This window comes from Malurus melanocephalus, unplaced genomic scaffold (assembly GCF_030028575.1).
Source record: "Malurus melanocephalus ecotype Western Australia unplaced genomic scaffold, MMel_1.1 scaffold_426, whole genome shotgun sequence".
NCBI lineage: Eukaryota > Metazoa > Chordata > Aves > Passeriformes > Maluridae > Malurus > Malurus melanocephalus.
Genome location: NW_026623658.1, coordinates 162,807 through 181,341, shown reverse-complemented (window position 1 = coordinate 181,341; position 18,535 = coordinate 162,807). Strand labels below are relative to the sequence as shown.

Genomic DNA, 18,535 nt, shown 5'->3' with positions numbered 1-18,535 from the left:
ATCCCTGCGATCGCACCATGCCCCTCTCCCGCCACACCGGCCAAATCCCGGAGTCCAACTGGATCTTGAGCTTCAGGGAGATGACGGAGCCCTGGAAAGGCGCCGTGGGCTGCTTCGGCGTGGCCGTGTTCTTCGCCATGACCATCGGCATCATCTCGTGGCAGGCGATGGAGCAGTCCCCGGAGGAGTGGGTGCTGCGGGGCCGGGACGCGGGGATGCTGTGGGAGCGGGGCAGCGGGGCTCTGCTGCTGCGGGCAYTGCCGGCCGGCCGGCCAGTGCTGGCCATCGCCGTGGGCAGCGTGCCGGCCACCGAGCCCCCACCGCCCCGGGACCGCTGCTGGCACGAYGGAGGCCAGTTCTGCTATTCCTGGGAGGAGGATGCCGAGCTCCGGCTGTCCCTGGAGCCGCCGGCAGCCCCCGGCACCGAGTGCTACAGCGTCCGCTGGACCCCGCTGCGCCCCGACGTGACCCTGAAGGTAACGGGGACCCTCTGTCCGGCTCCAAATCCTTTGGGATCCAGCTCCTTTGGCCTGATCGCGATCCCCAGCTTGGTTATGGGGTCGCACCGTGGTCGTGGCTCCCTGTCTCCCACAGCTGTAAGGGAAAAACCTTTTGGAAGCATCGTGCCCCCAAAATGCGGTGGTGGTGCCACGCTGGTGACCCCGGGGTGGGAGAGCCGCGTTTATATGGAGACAGAGTAAATAACYGCTGGAGATGACAATGCTGGCAAGAGCCTCGGGAAGGTCTCTTCCAGCACAGACACAATGGGCAGCTCCCACGGGATGGGAATAATCCATGTCCGCTGCTGCAAACATTTATGGGGGCTTTATTTTTGGTATCATTCCCTGTGTTCTCCCTCAGTTAAATAAAAGCAGACTCTGGGAAGGAGCCKTAGGAGGGGAAGGAGAAATGCTGTCAGAGCAGGGTGTCCAGCCGTGGGGAGCCCTCAGAACAGGGAAGGAAGAGGGATGGGATCCTGTGGGATGAAGGATTGTTCCCCTTTAGCCATAAATCACCTGTTGGCACCATTTKGGGTTGGGTGGAAGGTGTTGCCTGACACAAACCCTGCGTGTGGGGCTGGGTCTCCTCCGCTGACAATGGCATGAGGCGTTTTGAGGGGATGAGTGAGGCAGAATAGGCTCTCCCTCACTTTTTAAAAAACCAAATCATTGGAAAATATGATCCAGCGAAATCTGAGTTAAGAACAGGACATTTTCCCCTCTTTCCCAGCTGGTGTAACGAGTTCAGCTGACACCTGGTACAGCTATTCCGTGCCTCCAGGGTTTCCACTTTAATAATTTACATCTCCTCTYCCCACCCCTCGGAGAGACTTAACCTCTCTGTGCCCCTGAGCCCACAACTCCAGGAGGCCCTGAAGCCTTGGGATTGGGAATAAATGTGGGGTCGGTTGAGTGGGGGATCTCTGGGTTTCCTCTGCCTACCCCAGCCCCCCTCCATGGCCCCAAATCTCCGGGAGTTCAGGGAAGCCCATCCCGCCTGGGAAGTCACGAGGACGCTAAGTCCTGCTGATCCCTCCRTTTGGCAGAAAGAGGAAAGTTTGAGAGGCTTTGAAGTGAAACCTAATGGTTTCTGGCAGGAGGTGGGYGAAGGATGAGGATGTCCCCCAGCTCAGGGCCCTAAAAGAAGTGCCCCAAACCTCCAAACTGAGTCTCTTGAGGGAAATTCTTGTCAGCCCTCRGGGAAGAGGGAAGCTGTGCCTCGGGAGAGAGGATGTGTCACCCTGGGGACAGTGTGGTGCTGTCGAGGTGAAGGCTCCAGATGGGGCTAAAAGCTCTCTRTGACAGCTCAGGTGGGGGCAGCTGCACTGGAAGATTCATCCCAGAAACTCTGGAGAAGGCAGCTGGAGAGGTTAATGTGTTTTTCAGTAAAACAGAGGGGAAAAATAAAATCCACCAGAGAGAAAAACCCACCAAACGAAAAATACTAACCAAATAAAAAAACAGACCAAACAAAAAAACCCAAATAAACCAACAGACAAAAATTACACAGATTTCCCAGCTGGGCTTCAGAAAGCACCCTCAGTACATTTTAATGCTGGTCTTTTAGATTTCCCCCTCTGTTGTCACTCCTATCCTACAGCCACTCATACCCGCAGTCTCTTCGCTCAGACTTTTGCAGCACCTTTTCACCTGCAACTCAGAGGTGTTTGATAACCATGGAAGGGTGCAGAAGTGTGATGGTTGTGGCAGTTTGATTTTATTTAAGCTCCTCCAGCAAAAACTGGCAGCCTTTGAGGAGCATGTCCTGCTTTTCCTTTGTTTTTAAATTAAACCATAATTTTACGCTGCRAAAGGGGCACTATCCACTAGGACACTTTGTGCCAAGCCCCGTCCAGCCTGGCCTTCCYGCTCCCCCTGAGTATTCCTCACTTTTTGTTGATGTTTTTCTGGCTGCAGGATTGTTTTTCCATGGCCAATGTGTCCTGGTATGGAGGGCCRAGCCTCCGTGCCCAGCGCTGGCCCCTCAATGATGCCGAGAGCCCCGCGCAGCCCTTGGTCAGCAGCAACCTCGGYGCAAACCCCGATGGCTTCGGGCCTGTCCTGGAGAGGTTCTTCCTGGGATCCACAGGTAATCACCTTCTTCCCTGCCCAGKGTCCCACAGCGTCAATCCCTGTGCTTCTCTGCCCTCTTCCTCACCTTTAAAGCAGCTTGAGGAGCAGCRCAGACGTCTCTGGGAATAAAATATTCTGCAAATGTAGTGGCAACAGGGCACAGGGGATGGATCCCATGCTGCTCTATCCCTGTGGGAGAGGCCATAGCACTGATGCCCAAAAAGGCCTGGAAATAAAACTCCATAGACCGGTGTCTATAGAGCAGGTATTTGTTTATTGCAGCACTGGAGGTGAGGGGGATTTCTCCTCCTAACCCATCTGCCTGTGCTTCAAATTAGCACATATTTATACAGCAAGCATGATGTAACATGAACATTGTCACTGTTCATGTGAATAATAACAACAAAACACCATACACCCACCACTACACATGGGCACAGAAATACATGATATCACAGTTTTACAAGTGCTCATGTGTCATCCTTTATTCAGTGGTTGTGGGGGTCTCCCTCTAATGAGATACCATCCTCTTCATCATGGTGGACTTTTCACCTTTATCTTCAGGCCATGCGCAGTTGTGATGTTCATGGTTTTTTTCTAGTCCTCCATGTTGTAATTTTCAAYTATTTTGCTGACTGTCCCGTGCTTCTGCCAAGTACTCATTAGTGCTCTCCACTGTTCCTTGTTACAGCATTTACCTGTCTACTTTCTTCAGAACTTTTCTGATTTATGCTTCTTGGTGATTTCACGTATCTCTGTACTAATCCAGCTGGTTAGATTACATGCAGCTGGTATAGTATATGTTGCTAATACACTATTAAAAAACTTACAGCAATATATAAAAATGCTATCATTGATAATATATTGAAAGCGATTACAYTGTATTTTAATAATATGTAAAAAGTTATTACATTCTTATACTGATAACATATAAAAAGGGCTATAGAAAGTTTTCAATTAATAGGCTTCATAAGCACCTTGATATAGACCACGTGAATCAATACAGACCCAGAGTGACTGAGGATGGGGTCACCCAGGTGACCTGAGGGACATCCCTTGCTCTTGGTGTGTCTGGTTGGTTTTTAAGCTCAGAGCTGTGCCCATTGCTGCACCCCCAGCTCCACCAGAGCGGCTTCATGGCTCCCTGATGCTGCTGTGGGATGCTGGCTTCAGGCAGGAGTTCAGCTGCTGGTGCCACTTTTGGGGCAATATTTTGATTGTTCTGCAGAACGCCAAACTTCAGCCATTACTCCAAATTAATCCAATGACCTGCAGCTGCCCTGTAATGCTGAGGCCGCTGAACTCCGAGCAAAAAGGCTGGGAAAGGGAGCAATCCAGTGACCTGCAGCTGCCCTGYAMTGCTGARGCYTTTGAACACAGAGCAAAAAGGCTGGGAAATGGAGAAATCCAGCCCCTGAGAGTAATTTCGCAGGCTACACTGGAACAGCGGGAGCAGGGTGGGGATGGTTGGCATGGCCGGATCTGCGGCAGGAGCAGCCCGTGAGGCCTTGGCACCGGTTAGGCTGCGGGCGGCTCCCATGGGCAGCAGCCTGCGCTTGCCAAGACACTCCTTTCCCCTTTTCCCCCGCAGGAGTGACRGTGACAGTGGCTCCCGAGGTGCCGCTGCGGCTGTCCCTGGAGAGTCACCGGCAGTTCTGCCTGGAGACACCGGCGGGCCGAGCCGAGGCGCTGCGCTACGAGCTGTGTGTSAGCGCCGATGTGGCGGCCGCCCGGCGGCACAAGGCCAGCGCTCCGGCCGGGGCGGCTCGGACACTGCCGGACACCGCGCTCCTGCGGTGAGCCCTCCTTCCCCYGGCCGCGGGAAGCCTTCCGAGCCTCCCGAAGCACCTCACGAGGAATTTGCCACCCCGCAGGTCTCCCATCTGGCGGTACCACGGCCCGGAGGGTTCCGCCGCCAGGATCCGGCGAGGSCTGAGGGCGCTGCTGAGGAGGCTGAAGCGGCATCGCCTTCAKGAGGGCGCCGTGGCCCTGGGCGAGCGCGGCACCGCCGTCCTGGCCGCCGCGGTACGGTCCCACCGCCCTTCAGGAGCACTCCTGTGCTGTGGGTTGTGGGGTTGGGCTTCCACAACCCTGTTATTCCTTCCTTTGCCCCCCGCAGGACGTGGTGCCCTCGGAGCGCTGGAGGAGACAGGCGGGCCCGGCGCTGGTGGAGCCGCTGTCGCTCGCCATCACTCTGTCCCCGTACGCCCCCGTGGCCTCCCCGCTCTTCCTCCGCTCCCTGCGCGGCGGCGAGGCCGCGGGATACTGGCTCAGCCGCCAGCCCCGACCCGGGGGCAGCTCGGTAAATAAATGCTAAATAATTATAGCTAATTAAACTCCCTCGGGTATATTGTCTATCGAGGGTCACAGCCCGATCCCGCTCTGCTGGGCCACAGCAGTGTCGGCGGAAGCACCATCTCTTCTCGTTCCTACGGAAGAGGCTTTCAAATTTCCACTTCCAAAAAAAGTTGCTAGTGTTCGGAAAGTCCCTCAATTCAATTTTTTTTGTGGTCGGCTTAGTGGTCAGCCACTTCGCCTCCAGCTCAGGGATTTTCGGGGGATTGAGGGAGGATTTACACCTTGATGCGCTGCACCACGACAGTGCAGGGTGGGATGGGGGCAGCGCAGCATCCGCCAGCATCGCACCCCAGAATCCGCAGGATATTCCATGGATCATACAGGGAATTCCATCCTTCTCCACAGATCCCAYTGCTGACCACCTGGAAGGGGCAGCTCTGTGCCCGCCTGAACGTCACCAGCGAGGAGGCACTGGGCTGGTATCTGGCTCGTGCCCGGCGCCTGTGGCAGGCGCTGGGGGCCACCTACGTGATCTTCGAGGGAGTGGAGGGCAATTCCTTCCTGGAGGARGATGTCCCCGCTCCCACCGAGCTGGCGGGTGATGGATACGCCGAGGTGCTGGCAGCAGCGCTGGCGACGCTGGGCAATGGCACCATCGTCAGCGCYGGGACCAGGTGGGCACCAGGCTTTGCTGGAGCTGATGGTGGGGATGGTTGAGCTGGTGCTTGGAATGTGTTCTTGGTATTCCCAGATGTTTCTTGGCACCCAGGGAAGTGGTGAAGAAGTGGGCTAGGGCGGGATGTAATYGGGGGTYSTTGTGGGATCTGAGGGTGGGGARGCCCTGGCACAGGGTGCCCAGAGAAGCTGTGGTTGCCCCTGGATCCCTGGAATCGTTCCAAGGCCAGGATGGACAGGGCTTGAAGCAACGAGGGATAGTGGAAGTTGTCCCTGCCCATGGCAGTGGGGTGGCTSTAGATGGGCTTTAAGGTCCCTTCCCACCCAAACCATTCAGGGACTATCATCTGGCCCCAGYGGCTCCCAGGCCAGCTGGGAATCAKGGAATTTCGGCTCCTCCRAGCGCTCGAAGCACCTCRTCRAAGGGTTTGTGCTGTTTCCCCAGATCCAGTCACCTCCCGCTGTTTGTCCAGATGAGTCCCCTGCGCTCCGACTGGAGCCACGCGGGGCTGAAGGGACTCATCCCCTCCGTGCTGCACTACAGCCTCCTGGGCTACAACTTCTTCATCCCTGATGCAGTAGGTAAGCGCTGATTTTCTGTTTTCCCCCTATTTCTGGCTTCTCTGCAGCCTTTCTCCAGGTGAGAGGAGCACATTTGCACCTCAGGTGTGCTATGGGAAGGCTTGGAGAGTTTTGCTCCCCAGTTTTCTGTTGTGCTGCCATGATTGGGATGAGTGGTACCAGGGGTGAAAGTGAGAATTAAAAACAAAAAAATGTGCTGTAAATATTGCCAGGCAGCTCCAGAAGCAGCCGGGTCTCTGGGGATGCCCTTCCCAGAGTTCCACCACAGCCCACCCTCATGGGGCTTGGCTTGGGTTAAATCCCACCTGGCACAGGCAGGATCTGCATCCCCAGGCTCTTGGCTGGGGAATGGATGGTCCTAAAACTCTGGCAGCTCTGMTCCAAGTCTGCATTTCTGCTCCAAAGCAAGATTGCTGGAGAAATCCTGAAATAAAAACATTGTAAAAGGGCAAGAAGCAACTTTTAATCAGGGCTGAGTGGATCGATTTCCCMTTTTCTCAGAGCTGATGGAATTCCTGGTGGTTAAAACAAGCCCTGAACATGCAGGGGCTGTGCAGGAAGTGTCAAACACGGAGAGTTGAGCTAAACAACAGCCTGAAATAGGGGTTGAGAGCAATGTTTGAATTTGGCCTCCATTTTTAGCCTGTTTTACTTAGGAAATGAGGCTCAAGCAATCCCAGCAGYTTGCTTCCCAAAGAGGCGCTGAAGCACTTGGCTTGTTCCAGGGGAGCAGGATGGGAGAGCAGGTCCCCCTGCACTGAGAWGTGTGGGGAGTTTGCTGCCAGGGATTGTGTCCCGACACCCTGGGAGCTCCAAGAGGTGGGAAAAGCCTCTGAAGGAGACGGGTGGGCCCGTGGCGTTGGGGCTGTGTGCCATTTCCAGGGAAGCTGTGCCCGATGTTTGGAGCAGTGGCTCCCAGGGATGCTGCTCTGGCTCCCAGGACACTGCAAGGGGTTCTGAAGTTTTCCAGGAGCTCTTTGTTCAGCCCCATTGTTCCCGCAGGAGGGAGCGTGGCCGGAGCCGCCCAGGGGGACCCGGAGCTGTTTGTGAGGTGGCTGCAGATTGTGACATTCCTGCCCGTGATGGCCTTTGGGACCCCGCCCTGGCTGTGCTGCGATGCCTGGGTATGTATTCCCCGCACTCCAGTGGGATCCTGACATGGCCAATGCCCCCAAAAGCCATGGAAGGCCTGGCAGGGGTCACCTGCTGGCCGCTGTCCCCAGCTCTGCACTGAAGTGGCAATAAATCCGTTATCAATGGGTTTGGGTTCAATTCCCAGGGGATTAAATCCAATGGATTTGTATCTGATATCAGTGGATTTACTTATATTCCAATTCAGCGGATTCTTATGCATTATCAGTGGAATTTAAAGCAAGTAAATTAAGGTCCTTTATCAATGGGTGTAAATCCATTTAAATCCAATTAATTAATATCCATTACCAATAGMTATAAATCCATTTAAATCCATGGGTTTATCTTCATTATCAATAGATCTAAATTCACTTAAATCCAATGGACTCATATCCATTGTCAAGGGGTTTAAATTTATTTAATTCCAAAAGGTTTACATACTTTATCAATGGATKTRAATCCATTTAYATCCAATGRATTTATATTCAATATAAATGGATTTAAATCCATTTAAATCAGTGSGTTTATATTCATTATCAATAGATTTAAATCCATTTATATCCAATAGATTTATGTTCAATATAAATGGATTTATATCCAATGGATTTATATTCAATATAAATGAATTTAAATCCATTTTAATCCAATGGGTTTATATTCATTATCAATAGATTTAAATCCATTTATATCCAATAGATTTATGTTCAATATAAATGGATTTGTATCCAATGGATTTATATTCAATATAAATGAATTTAAATCCATTTTAATCCAATGAGTTTATATTCATTATCAGTAGATTGAAATCTATTTATATCCAATGGATTAATGTTCAGTCTAAAKGGACTTAAATACATTTAAATCTAATAGACTAATAGCTGTTATCAAGGTGTTTAAATTCATTTAAATCAAATGATTCATAACTATTATTATGGTATTTAAATACATTTAAATTGAATTAGCAATGGATTTCAATCTATTAAATCTATTAAAATCTATTTAAATCTGTTGAAATCCAGTGTATTCATATTACAGTCAATAGATTTAAATCCAGTGGATTTACAAGAATTACCAATGGATTTAAAGCCATTTAAATCCAATTGATTTATGTCCATTATCAATGGATTTAAATGTATTAGCAAAGGATTTATATCCAAATCAATATCCAATATCAACCCCATTTGCACCATAACTTTTTCAGGATATTCCAATGCAGTAATTTCTCTTCCTGAGGGAATATATGTTTTACTTTAAAATTTTTAGTTATTTATTTTTGGTTTTTCCCACCTGCAGGTCGTGAATCTGACCCGTCAGTGCATCCAGAGGCACCGGGACTTTGTTGTTCCACTGCTCCTAAAATACAGTGAGGAGTGGCAGAGTTTGGGATACCCCATCTTCCGTCCTGCCTGGTGGCTCAGCCCYACGGATCCAGCTGCATTCACCGTAGAGGATGAGTTTCTCATTGGAGATGAGGTGGGAATTCTGCATTATTATCATTCCTGTAAATCCAGCTCTGCACGAGTACAAACCAGGGCTGGGAACTGAGCAGATTTTAATCCAAGCCAAAGCAGCTGGGTTTTGTGGGTTTGGGGTTTTTCCTTTTTGGAAAAGCTTGGCCTTTCTCACAAAATTCTTATTTAGGGCTCTGAAAGCCTCTGTCAGCTTTGGAAGTGAAATGATTTAGCAGGAATAAATAGTTTCAGCATGTTGAGAACTGCCTTTCCCATAAAACAAGGGGAAAATGCTCCCTGAAGGTGGGATTACATTGGCTCTGTCACTGGGGAGGAGGTTTTGCAAGAAACAGGCATTTTTCATGAGTTTTTTCATTTTGGTTTTCCAAAATATAAGCTGGGTGTAATCCTGGAGCTGCTGCAGGCAGGGGTGATCCCAGTCCTAGTCAAAGGGATGTCACTGCATTGCATTAATGGTTTTTAAACTGAAATAAGTCAAGGATAGATGGAACTGGGAAGGAGCTGAGGCCCTGGTACAGGATGCTCAGAGTAGCTGTGGCCCCTGRATCCCTGGCAGTGTCCAAGGCCAGGTTRGATGGGGCTTGGAGCAACAAGGGATAGTGGAAGGTGTCTCTGCCCATGGCAGGGGGTGGCACTGRAGGATTTTWAAGGTCCCTTCCCACCCAAACCATTCCAGGATTCTCTGACAACCATCTCATCTCCACACATACGTTCCTGGCTAATCCTCCCTCTGCTGAAGTTCTTTTTTCTGTCGTTTTCCCCTGCAGGTTCTGGTTGCTCCTATAACAGAAAAGGGACAAATGTGGAGGGATATCTACCTGCCAGGAGAAGGGCACCTCTGGCTGGACACCAACACTGCCCGAGTGTTCGACGGAGGCACCACCCTCCGGAATTACTCCGCCAGCCTGGCCGAGGTGCCGGTGTTTGTGAAAACCTCCTGAATCCAGGGTGGGCAGCTCTGGGACAGAGACCTCTGAGGGCAGTGCTGGCCACAGGCTGTCCTCTCCGACTTCCAGCCTCTTTGCACTTTTTCAAGATCCTCTTTTTTGTTTTTTTGTTTTTTTTTTATTTCAGCAGAAATTGTTTGAATTTTCTTACTTGTTGTTATCCTGAAATAGCAGCTCTGCCACTAACATCCATCCACACCRAATGCTGCATTTTTCCAGGGTTTTCCCGGTGAAATGTTTGTGKGTATGTGCTCAGGTAGGCACATCCAGCATTTCCAGGCCCCTGGCGCCACACTCAGAGAGGCAGGGGGTGGATTTTCCAGGAGATAAAYGAAAATCATCTTGTATCTCATGGGAAGTTCTGTATTTAATGCAAAGATTAAATCCAGGGAAAAATTAACAGGACAGTTTTGTGGCCATCTCCTGTTCTGAACAGTGCTTCTCCCACCTGAGCCTGTGTGGTTTCTAGGAGTCCCAGGTAGCAAGAGCCCACCTTCTGAGTATATTTGGGGAATCGGGTGAATTCCAGGTCTATTTGGAGCAGGTTTTTGGGGAAGAAAAATAAACTTGATCAAGCAAAGGAGTGGCTCTACCAGAGCGTGATCCTTGCGAGGATCCTTGCCCACCTCCTGTGTGCCTCAGCTCCTGCTTTTCACCATTTTTTTAATTTTACGTTTATTTTCCAATTATTTTTTGCAGTGCAAGAGGGATCTGGTGTGACCAGCCTCTTTCTGTCCAGCAGAGAACATATCCATAGGCAAAATCTGTGTTCCACATGCTGAATATGCATTTAGGGAGRTGATCAGCTACACTGATACCCCAAATTAGAGATTAATGGGACATTGCAGGTTAGTGGGGTGATTCCAAAGGGTGGTATTTGAGGGGCTGGATGACAGCTGGAAGGGAAGTTCAGGGAAAATTTTGGCTTTGGAGCTGGGCTCAGGCATCTCCAGCACTGAATGGTATCAGCCACACCTTGGGTTTTTGGGGAAAATATTTCTGCACCAAGTGGTGGCTCTGCTGAAAAAATGCTAAAGGGTGATAGCTTCTCCCAGCAAAGTTTCCCTGGATAAAGCTGAGGGGAAAGCAAAGGAAAAATCCAAACCAGATTCAGCCACAGAGAGGGCATGGACTCCTTCCTCGATCCACAGAAGCACTTGATGGTGCTAAGTGGAGCTCAGAGAGGGAAAGGATGAGATTCCTGAGGGCAACCCAAGGGCTTGGGATGCTCCAAAATATCTGTGGAGGCTCCTGAGACAGCAGAAAACAACGAGGGAAAGAAAGGAAGTGCTGGCTCAAGCGGCGTTTGTTTATTTAGAGCAAGTTAAGCCCTGGAACAGGATGTCCAGGGGAGATCTGGTGGCTCCATCCTGGGAGATCACCAGAGCCTGCCTGGACACCCCGGGCTGTCCCTGAGCGTGGCATTTCCTTTTGGGAACGGTGGGCTACATGTCCCTGTGCCCAGCGTGGCTCCGGCTCCTGCGCCAGTGCTGGCTCCTCCCTGGGGAGCCTGGGATGTCCCACTGGGACCTTGGAGCTCGTCCCTGGTCAGCATTCCAGCTCCTCCAGTGCCTCTGCCTTCTGGAGYGGTGCTGGGGCATTTCCTCGGAGCCGGTCTGGGTGTCCTGGCCTCCCCTGTGGGATCTGCCCCACGTTCGGCTCCTTCTCACGTGCTCTTGCCTGGAGGAATCCCAGTCTTCCCACCGGTGTGTCTCGCTTCTTCCCGAGGGGCTGTCCCATTGGGACCTTGGAGCGTGTCCATCAGTATTGCAGCTCCTCCAGCGCCTCTGCCTTGCATTGTGGTCATGGGGCACCGTTCCCTGGGAATTAYGGCCTCTCCTGTGGGATCTGCCCCGGGTTCGTCTGCTTCTTGCACGCTGCTGTCCAGAGGAGCACTCTTCCCACCGGGGTCTCTCGCTCCTCTCCGAGGGGTTGTCATGCTGGTACCTTGAAGCGTGTCTGCCATCAGCATTCCAGCTCCTCCAGCGCCTCTGCCTGGCCTGGGATCCCGTCCACGAGTCCCGGCGTCTCCTGGAGGACCCTCTCCATCGCCTGTTCCGGCGGTGGGAGCGCTCCCTGCCCCTGCTGCACCTGCTTTGGCCCTGTGACCGCTCCTGCTGGCTCCATGATCGCCGGGATTCCCTTCCCTGGGAGGAGTCTGGCATGTCCCATTCAAACCTAGGAGCCTGTCCCTCTACAGGTGCGTCCTCCCAAGCCCTCCGCTGCCACCTCCTCTCTGGGGATTCACTGCTTCGGTCATGCCAAGACTGCCGGCGGCCATCRCGGGGCCACCTCATGGACCTGCATCGCCTCCTGTCTCGGGAGCAGCTCCGCAGCTGCCGCGCCGAGTGGCCACACCATCTCCGCTTCCTGTCGTACACSCGGTCCTGCACCTCGTGGTACAGGGCCACGTGCTGGGGGTAGGGGTGGCGGATGGGCCGCCGGCAGCGCGGGCACTCGGCCTCGCCCAGGCTCCAGTCCCACAGGCACATCTGGCAGAAGCAGTGCCGGCACGAGCTGGAGCACGTGGTGCTGATGTGCCGGCACGCCGGGCACGCGGCGTGCTCCCGGCAGTTGTCCTGTGGCACAGCCGGGGCTGCCTGGCTGCTGTTGGTGGCACGGGTTTCCAGCTCTGGCTTGTCCTCCCTCGATGACATCTCGCCCTGCAAGAGGCACAAAGTCCGTCTCCAGGTAGCTCTCCCCAAAAACCCCAAAGCTCCTTGTCCCTCCACACCTCAGCAGTGGGGATGTGGTGGGGCTGGAATAGCAGTGTTTGCATCCCACGGGTCTCACCGTGGGATTGCAGCTCTGTGGCCCCTGTCCTGCTTTTGTGACGTGTGTCCTGCGGCTGCTGTGATGTTCCTGACAGTGTTGTCACAAAGGGCCACTGTTGAGGCGTGGGGCAGCCCCGAAGGGCTGAAATGCTGTGCTTGGGTTTAGAGACAGAGGTCAGCAGATTTATTTTGTGTCTTGCAGAGCAAGAAGGTGTCACTGGAGGGGATCCTCAGAGTGAGGCATAGGAGGTCCCTGAAGTGGCACCACGGTGTCCATGGGTGGTCTCAGCACGCCCAGGGCTACAACTCATCAGGAACTGGAGAGTTAGGACAAGGGGAATRGCTCCRAACTAGAAAAGAGGACATTTAGGTGGAATACTGGGAAGAAATCCTTCCCTGTGAGGGTGCTGAGGCCCTGGCACAGGTTGCCCAGAGAAGCTGTGGCTGCCCCTGGATCCCTGGAAGTGTTCCAGSGGGTGGAACTGGAGGATCTTTAAGGTCTCTGAGCACAAACCATTCCAGCACTCTATGACATGTCAAGAAGTAGGAGAGGGCAGGGGAGCAGGGCTTTGAACAACACTCACAAGGACTTTGGTCTTCACCCTGAGAGCTGAGGCTCCATGAACACAGACCAGCAATCTTTCAGCTTATTGCACTACTGGGTAAGAAAACCTCTCAAGAAACAATTAATTTTACTGGATTCGTGGTTATCCAGTTTTCTTCTCTCAGGTTAGTCACTGCTGTTGATTAAGGTAAGTTAAATAATCTTCAGCCATGAGGACACTAGTTCTACTAGAATAAAGGAATAAGGGCTGAAAATTTTCATCTCCTGTGCATGGGAATAATTGGACAGGCTCTCATCTACATTGCTCCCATTTTAGGGCAGTGGAGGAAAAGGGAGGTATCTTAGATCAACAAGAAGAATTTCCCAAGGAGCTGTGCCTTGGGCTGAGAGGGATGTTTTTTTTGGGGACAACTAAAACAAGTATGGTGTTGGGAATGGGCTGGAGCTGGGCTCACAGCACCCTGCACAGGCACAGGCTTCCTGCAGAGGTCGAGGAATGCTGTCCCTGGAGGGATTCAACGCGTTGATGTGGATGTGGATGTGAATGTGTCTGAAGCGCTTGGGGACACGATCAGTGGTGACCTTGGGGGACAGCGGGATCCACGTCCGGTTCCCCCTAAGGACTTGTCCGCGCAAGACCCCACGGGACTTGTAGTTTTCCTCCAGCTTCGCCCCGCTCGCAGCCGCCGCTAAAGAACTACACTACCCGGCATGCCCAGCCCCGCGCTGTGCCCCCGGTAGTGCTGAGCCGCGGGGCGCGCGGTGCATCACGGTACTTGTAGTCCAATGCCCCGCCGCTGTGCTTGGAACGGYGGCCTGTGGGGACTACATTTCCCAGCGACCGCGGCAGCGGAACCGGGAAGGGCGAAGATGGCGGTGGATAAGGAGCTGCTGGAGCGGGACCTCTACGGGCTGCTGGGGGTCGGCGAGAAGGCGTCCTTGAAGGAGGTGAGGAGCACGGGCGGCTCGGGACGGGCTCCTTCTGTCCCCTGCCTCCCTTCCTGTCCCGCTGTCCTCGGGAGTGGCGTGTGTTCCCGGCCCGGCGCTCTCCAGTGCTGAGCTGAGGAGCTGCTCCCGGACCAGAGCTGTCAGACCTCGGCAAAAAAAAAGCCGTTTTTACTGATGCTGGTGTTGTATTCCGGTTTTACTGGGATTATTCCCTCCATTTAGCCGTGCGTGTTCTCAGTCCTGCGGGGCGAGACCCGCCTTTGGAGGAGTAAATGGATTGGAAAGAACTGCAGGGTTTGTCTGGGACATTGTTCCTCTCGCTTTGTTTACGTGCTTCCAGAAGGGAAATCCTCGTGTTTATCCAAGAATCCGGTTGTTAGAGGTTTGCCCGAGTGCCCAAAAGTAATGGAGTTAATTTTATGGTGTTGGAATTACGCATTTCCAGTTTTTAATTGAATTTAGTTGGTTAGTCAGTGCTAAACACAAGAAAGAGGCTCCGAGAGAGCTGCAGACGGGCTTTGGAGAAGGTCCTGGAATAACAGGACAAAAAGRGAATGGCTTCCCAGTGCCAGAGGGCAGAGTTAGATGGGATATTGGGAAGAAATTCTTTGCTGAGAGGGGATGTTGGAGGATGGAACCCGGGGAGGAGGCGCCTGTCCCTTAGCTGGACTCACGCAGGAGGTGGGGTCATCTGTAGGGCTTTTCCTGCACATTCCCTATCTCGGGAGCTTTGTCCACCAGGTGGGGCCGGGACGCAACTTTTTCCACTCGTTTTAATAGGAGATTGGTTGTGGGATACAGTGGCTTTCTTATTTCCTTTCCCCCTTTTTTTTTCCTTTCCCCCTTTTTTGTCCTTTCCCCTTTTTTTTCCTTTCCCATTTTTTTCCTTTCCCCCCCTTTTTTTCCTTTCCCGTTTTGGTTTCCTTTCCCTCTTTTTAGTTCTTTCTCAGCTTATTTTCCCTTCCCCCATTTTTTTACCTTCTCCCCTTCTTTTTTCCCTCTCCTTTCCTTTTTCCTTTCATTTTTCCATTCCTTTTTCCATTCCTTTTTCCATTCCTTTTTCCATTTTTTCCTTCCCCTTTTCCTTCCCTTTYYCCTTTYYCCWTTTTCTCCTTCCCCTTTTCCTTCCCTTTTCCCTTTTCCCTTTTCCCTTTTCCCTTTTCCCTTTTCCCTTCCCTTCCCTTCCCTTCCCCTCTTTTTTATCCTCTCCCCCCCTTTTTTTCCCCTTCCCTTTTCCTGCGAGTTTTCACTTCTGCAACACAAGACACATGGAAATAAAAACAGCTTTTAAAAGCTCCAWCTCCCTCCAGACACAGCCRTGTCCTGGGCCCAGCAGGTTACCCTTGAATACACCGATTATTTTTTTTATTTTCAAGCTGTTTTTTTTTGTCAGGGACAAACCAGTTTCCCCCAGTAACTCSCAGTGTGGCCCCTGCAGGTGAAGACAGCGTTCCGGCAGAAGGCTCTTACGTGCCACCCAGACAAGAACCCGGACAACCCCCGGGCAGGTGAGAGATGGGGCTGCTCCTCCTGGGAATTTTCACTTCTCCAGGCTCCTGGAAGTGGCTCTGCTTCCCTGAGCTCTGTCCTGAGGGAACAGCTGGGTGTGTGTCCCTGGGAATACACACGGGACTGGGATTTGCTGCTGCTGGTGTTAACTCTGCTTTTTAAGGCTGAGCAATCCCTGCTGGGTTTAGGAACACCAGTCTGGAATCACAATTGCCCTCCTCCAAATCTTCCCAACCTTTGGCTGTTTGGACACGGCTTTAATCTGTGTCTCTCACACTCCAAACTTCACCAGCACCCCATAAATCCTGTTATCTGTGGACAGGCCAAAAAAAATCCTGGTTTTGGACAAGGAAAAGCCCTGAGACCACCCAAACAGGAGCAAGGTTTGGCTTCTGCAGCTGCCCTGCTTTGGAGAGCAGCAGTGATAAAAAAAAAAACAGCCACGAGGGGGAATCTGGGAAGGCTGGTACCTGCAGGAGGTTGAGGAGTGAAGGGAAGGACGTGGGGAAGCCTCCAGCTCATCCCTGTCACCTTCCCTGTCACCTCCAGCTCATCCCTGTCACCTTCGCTGTCACCTCCAGCTCATCCCTGTCCCTCCTTCCAGGAGGAGAGGCAGCAATGTTGTGGGAAAATGCCAAGTTTGGATTTTGGGCTGAAAAGCTGGAGATGTGCTGGGTAGAATTTGTGTGCAAGGGGGAATTTCAGCTGTCTGCAGTGAGTGACTGCTGTGGATGGAGGTTGTAAAATTAGCAATTTCTGTTTTGTGTGTTGAGGCTACTCATAATTCATCTTCATATAAATAAATAAAATTACCCAATGCTTACAATAGGACAAGAGGAAAGAGTTTTGAAGGATAGATGGCTCCAATACAACAATTTCCAATACAACATAAGCAGGACTTGCTGATGGTGTGTTTGTACACAAGCAAGAGGAAGTTGAAGGAAAAGTACTGAGAAGGCGAAGGGAATTGTGAGCTCCAGCTAAACGTGGCATGAAGGAGATAATGCTACCCAAAATAAAAAGAGTCAGTAAGAAAAGCTAAGTTTGTGTATTCCAAGATTTCTCTTAAAATGAAYCAATCCCAACTTTTGTTTCTTTATTTACTCTCAAGTTTGTGCAGCACCTTTGAGTTGAGGTGGTCCCAGCTAGAGGCTGGCTTACAATGCTTTGGAAAGGTGCTTTTTCATTCTTGGAGAGACCTTCCTGCAGGAATTGCATGTCCTGGTTCCTTCCCAGGTCCCTCACCTTGCCCTTATTTCCTCTCATTCCCAGCGGAACTCTTCCACCAGCTGTCCCAGGCCTTGGCCGTGCTCACAGATTCAGCAGCCAGGGTAAGGATGCTCCTTTGGGAAGGGTGGGATTTTGGGGGCATTACTGGGAGCTCTGTTCTTGCCTGTCCTGCTCTGACAGAGACTCCATKAGTGCAGATCTCAGCTGTTATTTCCCCTGATTCTCCATGAGATCAAATCTCAGGTGCCWGATAAGAGCTTGGAGAAATGTTGTGTTTGTGGTTTGCTGCTGAAAGGGTGGAATTCTGCCTTTAGGAAAGTGCTGGACTGGGGCATGTCCCATTTAATAACATCAGCARTCACCATCCCTGATTCTGGAACAGCATATTACCATGGCAACAGTGCATTTGCTGCTCCTGTAAAGCCAGGGGCTGACACATCAGTAATACCTGGATTTGTGTTTCCTGAGGCTCCAAGCTTTGCTGTGTGTGGGGCACAGGAGAGCTTGGACCCTTCTGGAGCTRTGAGGAACCATCTGAGGATCCACTGCCCAAGAAAGAACCTGGAAATGTGCATGGAAAGAATAAAAACAAACCAAAAATSAGCAAGGAACTCTCTCCAGATTAGCTCAGGAGGGAGGAAAGTGTTGATTCCAGGTGATAAGAACTAAAAACATGAAGTAACTCTTCAAATACTGGCAAAGCTTGTAATCCAAGGAGCAGCAGGAGCAGCTTTGCTCCTGCTGACAGGATTTCCATCGCTGATATTTTATTCCCTGCTTTCCAGTTTGTGTCCCTGTTTCTGTAGTTCCCCACTGTTGTGCTGGTTCCTTGGCAGGCAGCCTATGACAARGTCAGGAGGGCGAAGAAGGAGGCTGCAGCAAGGACACAGAAACTCGATGACAAGAGGAAGAAAGTAAAACTTGGTAAGAAAATCAAATCCTCACATTTTCGTCAAGTCTCCCTTAGCTGGGTGTTTGTATTTCTCCTTCCACAGGAATTCCCATGGGATCAATCAATCAATCAATCAATCAATCAATCAATCAATCCATGTGGGGATGATTCTGGTTTCTTTGTGCTCTGGGAAGGAGGGAATTAGGTTTTACTCTGGGGATTAGTGGGGCTGACAACTGTTAAGGCCCCCTTGATGTGTAGGAGCAGAGGAAAGGCAGCAGAGCTATCAGGTGTAGCTGCAACCAAGTTTGTGATCTTTCCATCTTCCTGTGGTCAGAAGGGGAAATCCTAATTCYCTTTGGATTGTTTTAGTTTGGGTTCCTTCTCTGCAGATCTTGAAGCCAGAGAACGGGAAGCCCAGTCCCAGGAGAATGAAGAGGAGGAGATCAGGATAACGAGATCATTAGAGGAAGAAGTAAGGATGAATTCTTAGTTCTCTCTGCTTTTTATTTGAGGAGAATTCCTGGAAGTATTTCCATTCATAACAAAATCCATGGCACGAGGTGCAGCACATCTCTGGATAGCAGTCCTTTAACACCTTTGGGATTAAAAGGTTCTGTGAATCTGAGAACCCTGGAATGGTTTGAAAGGGGCTCTGAAGCACATCCAGTTCCACCCCCTGCTATGCTCAGGGACACCTTCCAGCAGCCTTTTGGAGCTGTTCCAGGGAGGGGTGTCCCAGGAGGTGGCTGTGAGCCCCAGGCTGTCCTTTGCAGTGTCCAGCTGGCATTCCAGGCCCAGATCTGTGTCCTTGGCAGTGTCCAGCTGGCATTCCAGCCCCGGATCTGTGTCCTTGGCAGTGCCCAGCTGACATTCCAGCCCCAGATCTGTGTCCTTGGCAGTGTCCAGCTGGCATTCCAGCCCCAGATCTGTGTCCTT

General features: G+C 51.5%; 2 protein-coding genes across 2 annotated transcripts in view; both read left to right on the top strand.

Annotated features, from left to right (window-relative positions):
* The first annotated feature begins 7 nt into the window (after nucleotides 1–7).
* Nucleotides 8–10,256, top strand: LOC130581633 (SITS-binding protein-like). Its single transcript, XM_057379871.1, has 10 exons — nucleotides 8–476; nucleotides 2,418–2,589; nucleotides 4,165–4,369; nucleotides 4,448–4,598; nucleotides 4,693–4,875; nucleotides 5,277–5,545; nucleotides 5,992–6,128; nucleotides 7,131–7,252; nucleotides 8,553–8,732; nucleotides 9,499–10,256. Exons 1-10 carry the CDS (start codon nucleotides 18–20, stop codon nucleotides 9,670–9,672), a joined length of 2,052 nt encoding a protein of 683 aa, XP_057235854.1. The 5' UTR covers nucleotides 8–17; the 3' UTR covers nucleotides 9,673–10,256.
* Nucleotides 10,257–13,864: 3,608 nt separating this feature from the next.
* The window catches only part of DNAJC17 (DnaJ heat shock protein family (Hsp40) member C17), a 14,972-nt gene continuing 10,301 nt past the window's right edge, over nucleotides 13,865–18,535 (top strand). Inside the window, exons 1-5 of the mRNA XM_057379878.1 lie at nucleotides 13,865–13,965; nucleotides 15,404–15,473; nucleotides 16,747–16,805; nucleotides 17,541–17,628; nucleotides 17,989–18,085. Of these exons, the coding sequence (XP_057235861.1) occupies nucleotides 13,888–13,965; nucleotides 15,404–15,473; nucleotides 16,747–16,805; nucleotides 17,541–17,628; nucleotides 17,989–18,085 (392 nt within the window). The 5' untranslated portion in view covers nucleotides 13,865–13,887. The remainder of the gene's footprint in view (nucleotides 13,966–15,403; nucleotides 15,474–16,746; nucleotides 16,806–17,540; nucleotides 17,629–17,988; nucleotides 18,086–18,535) is intronic.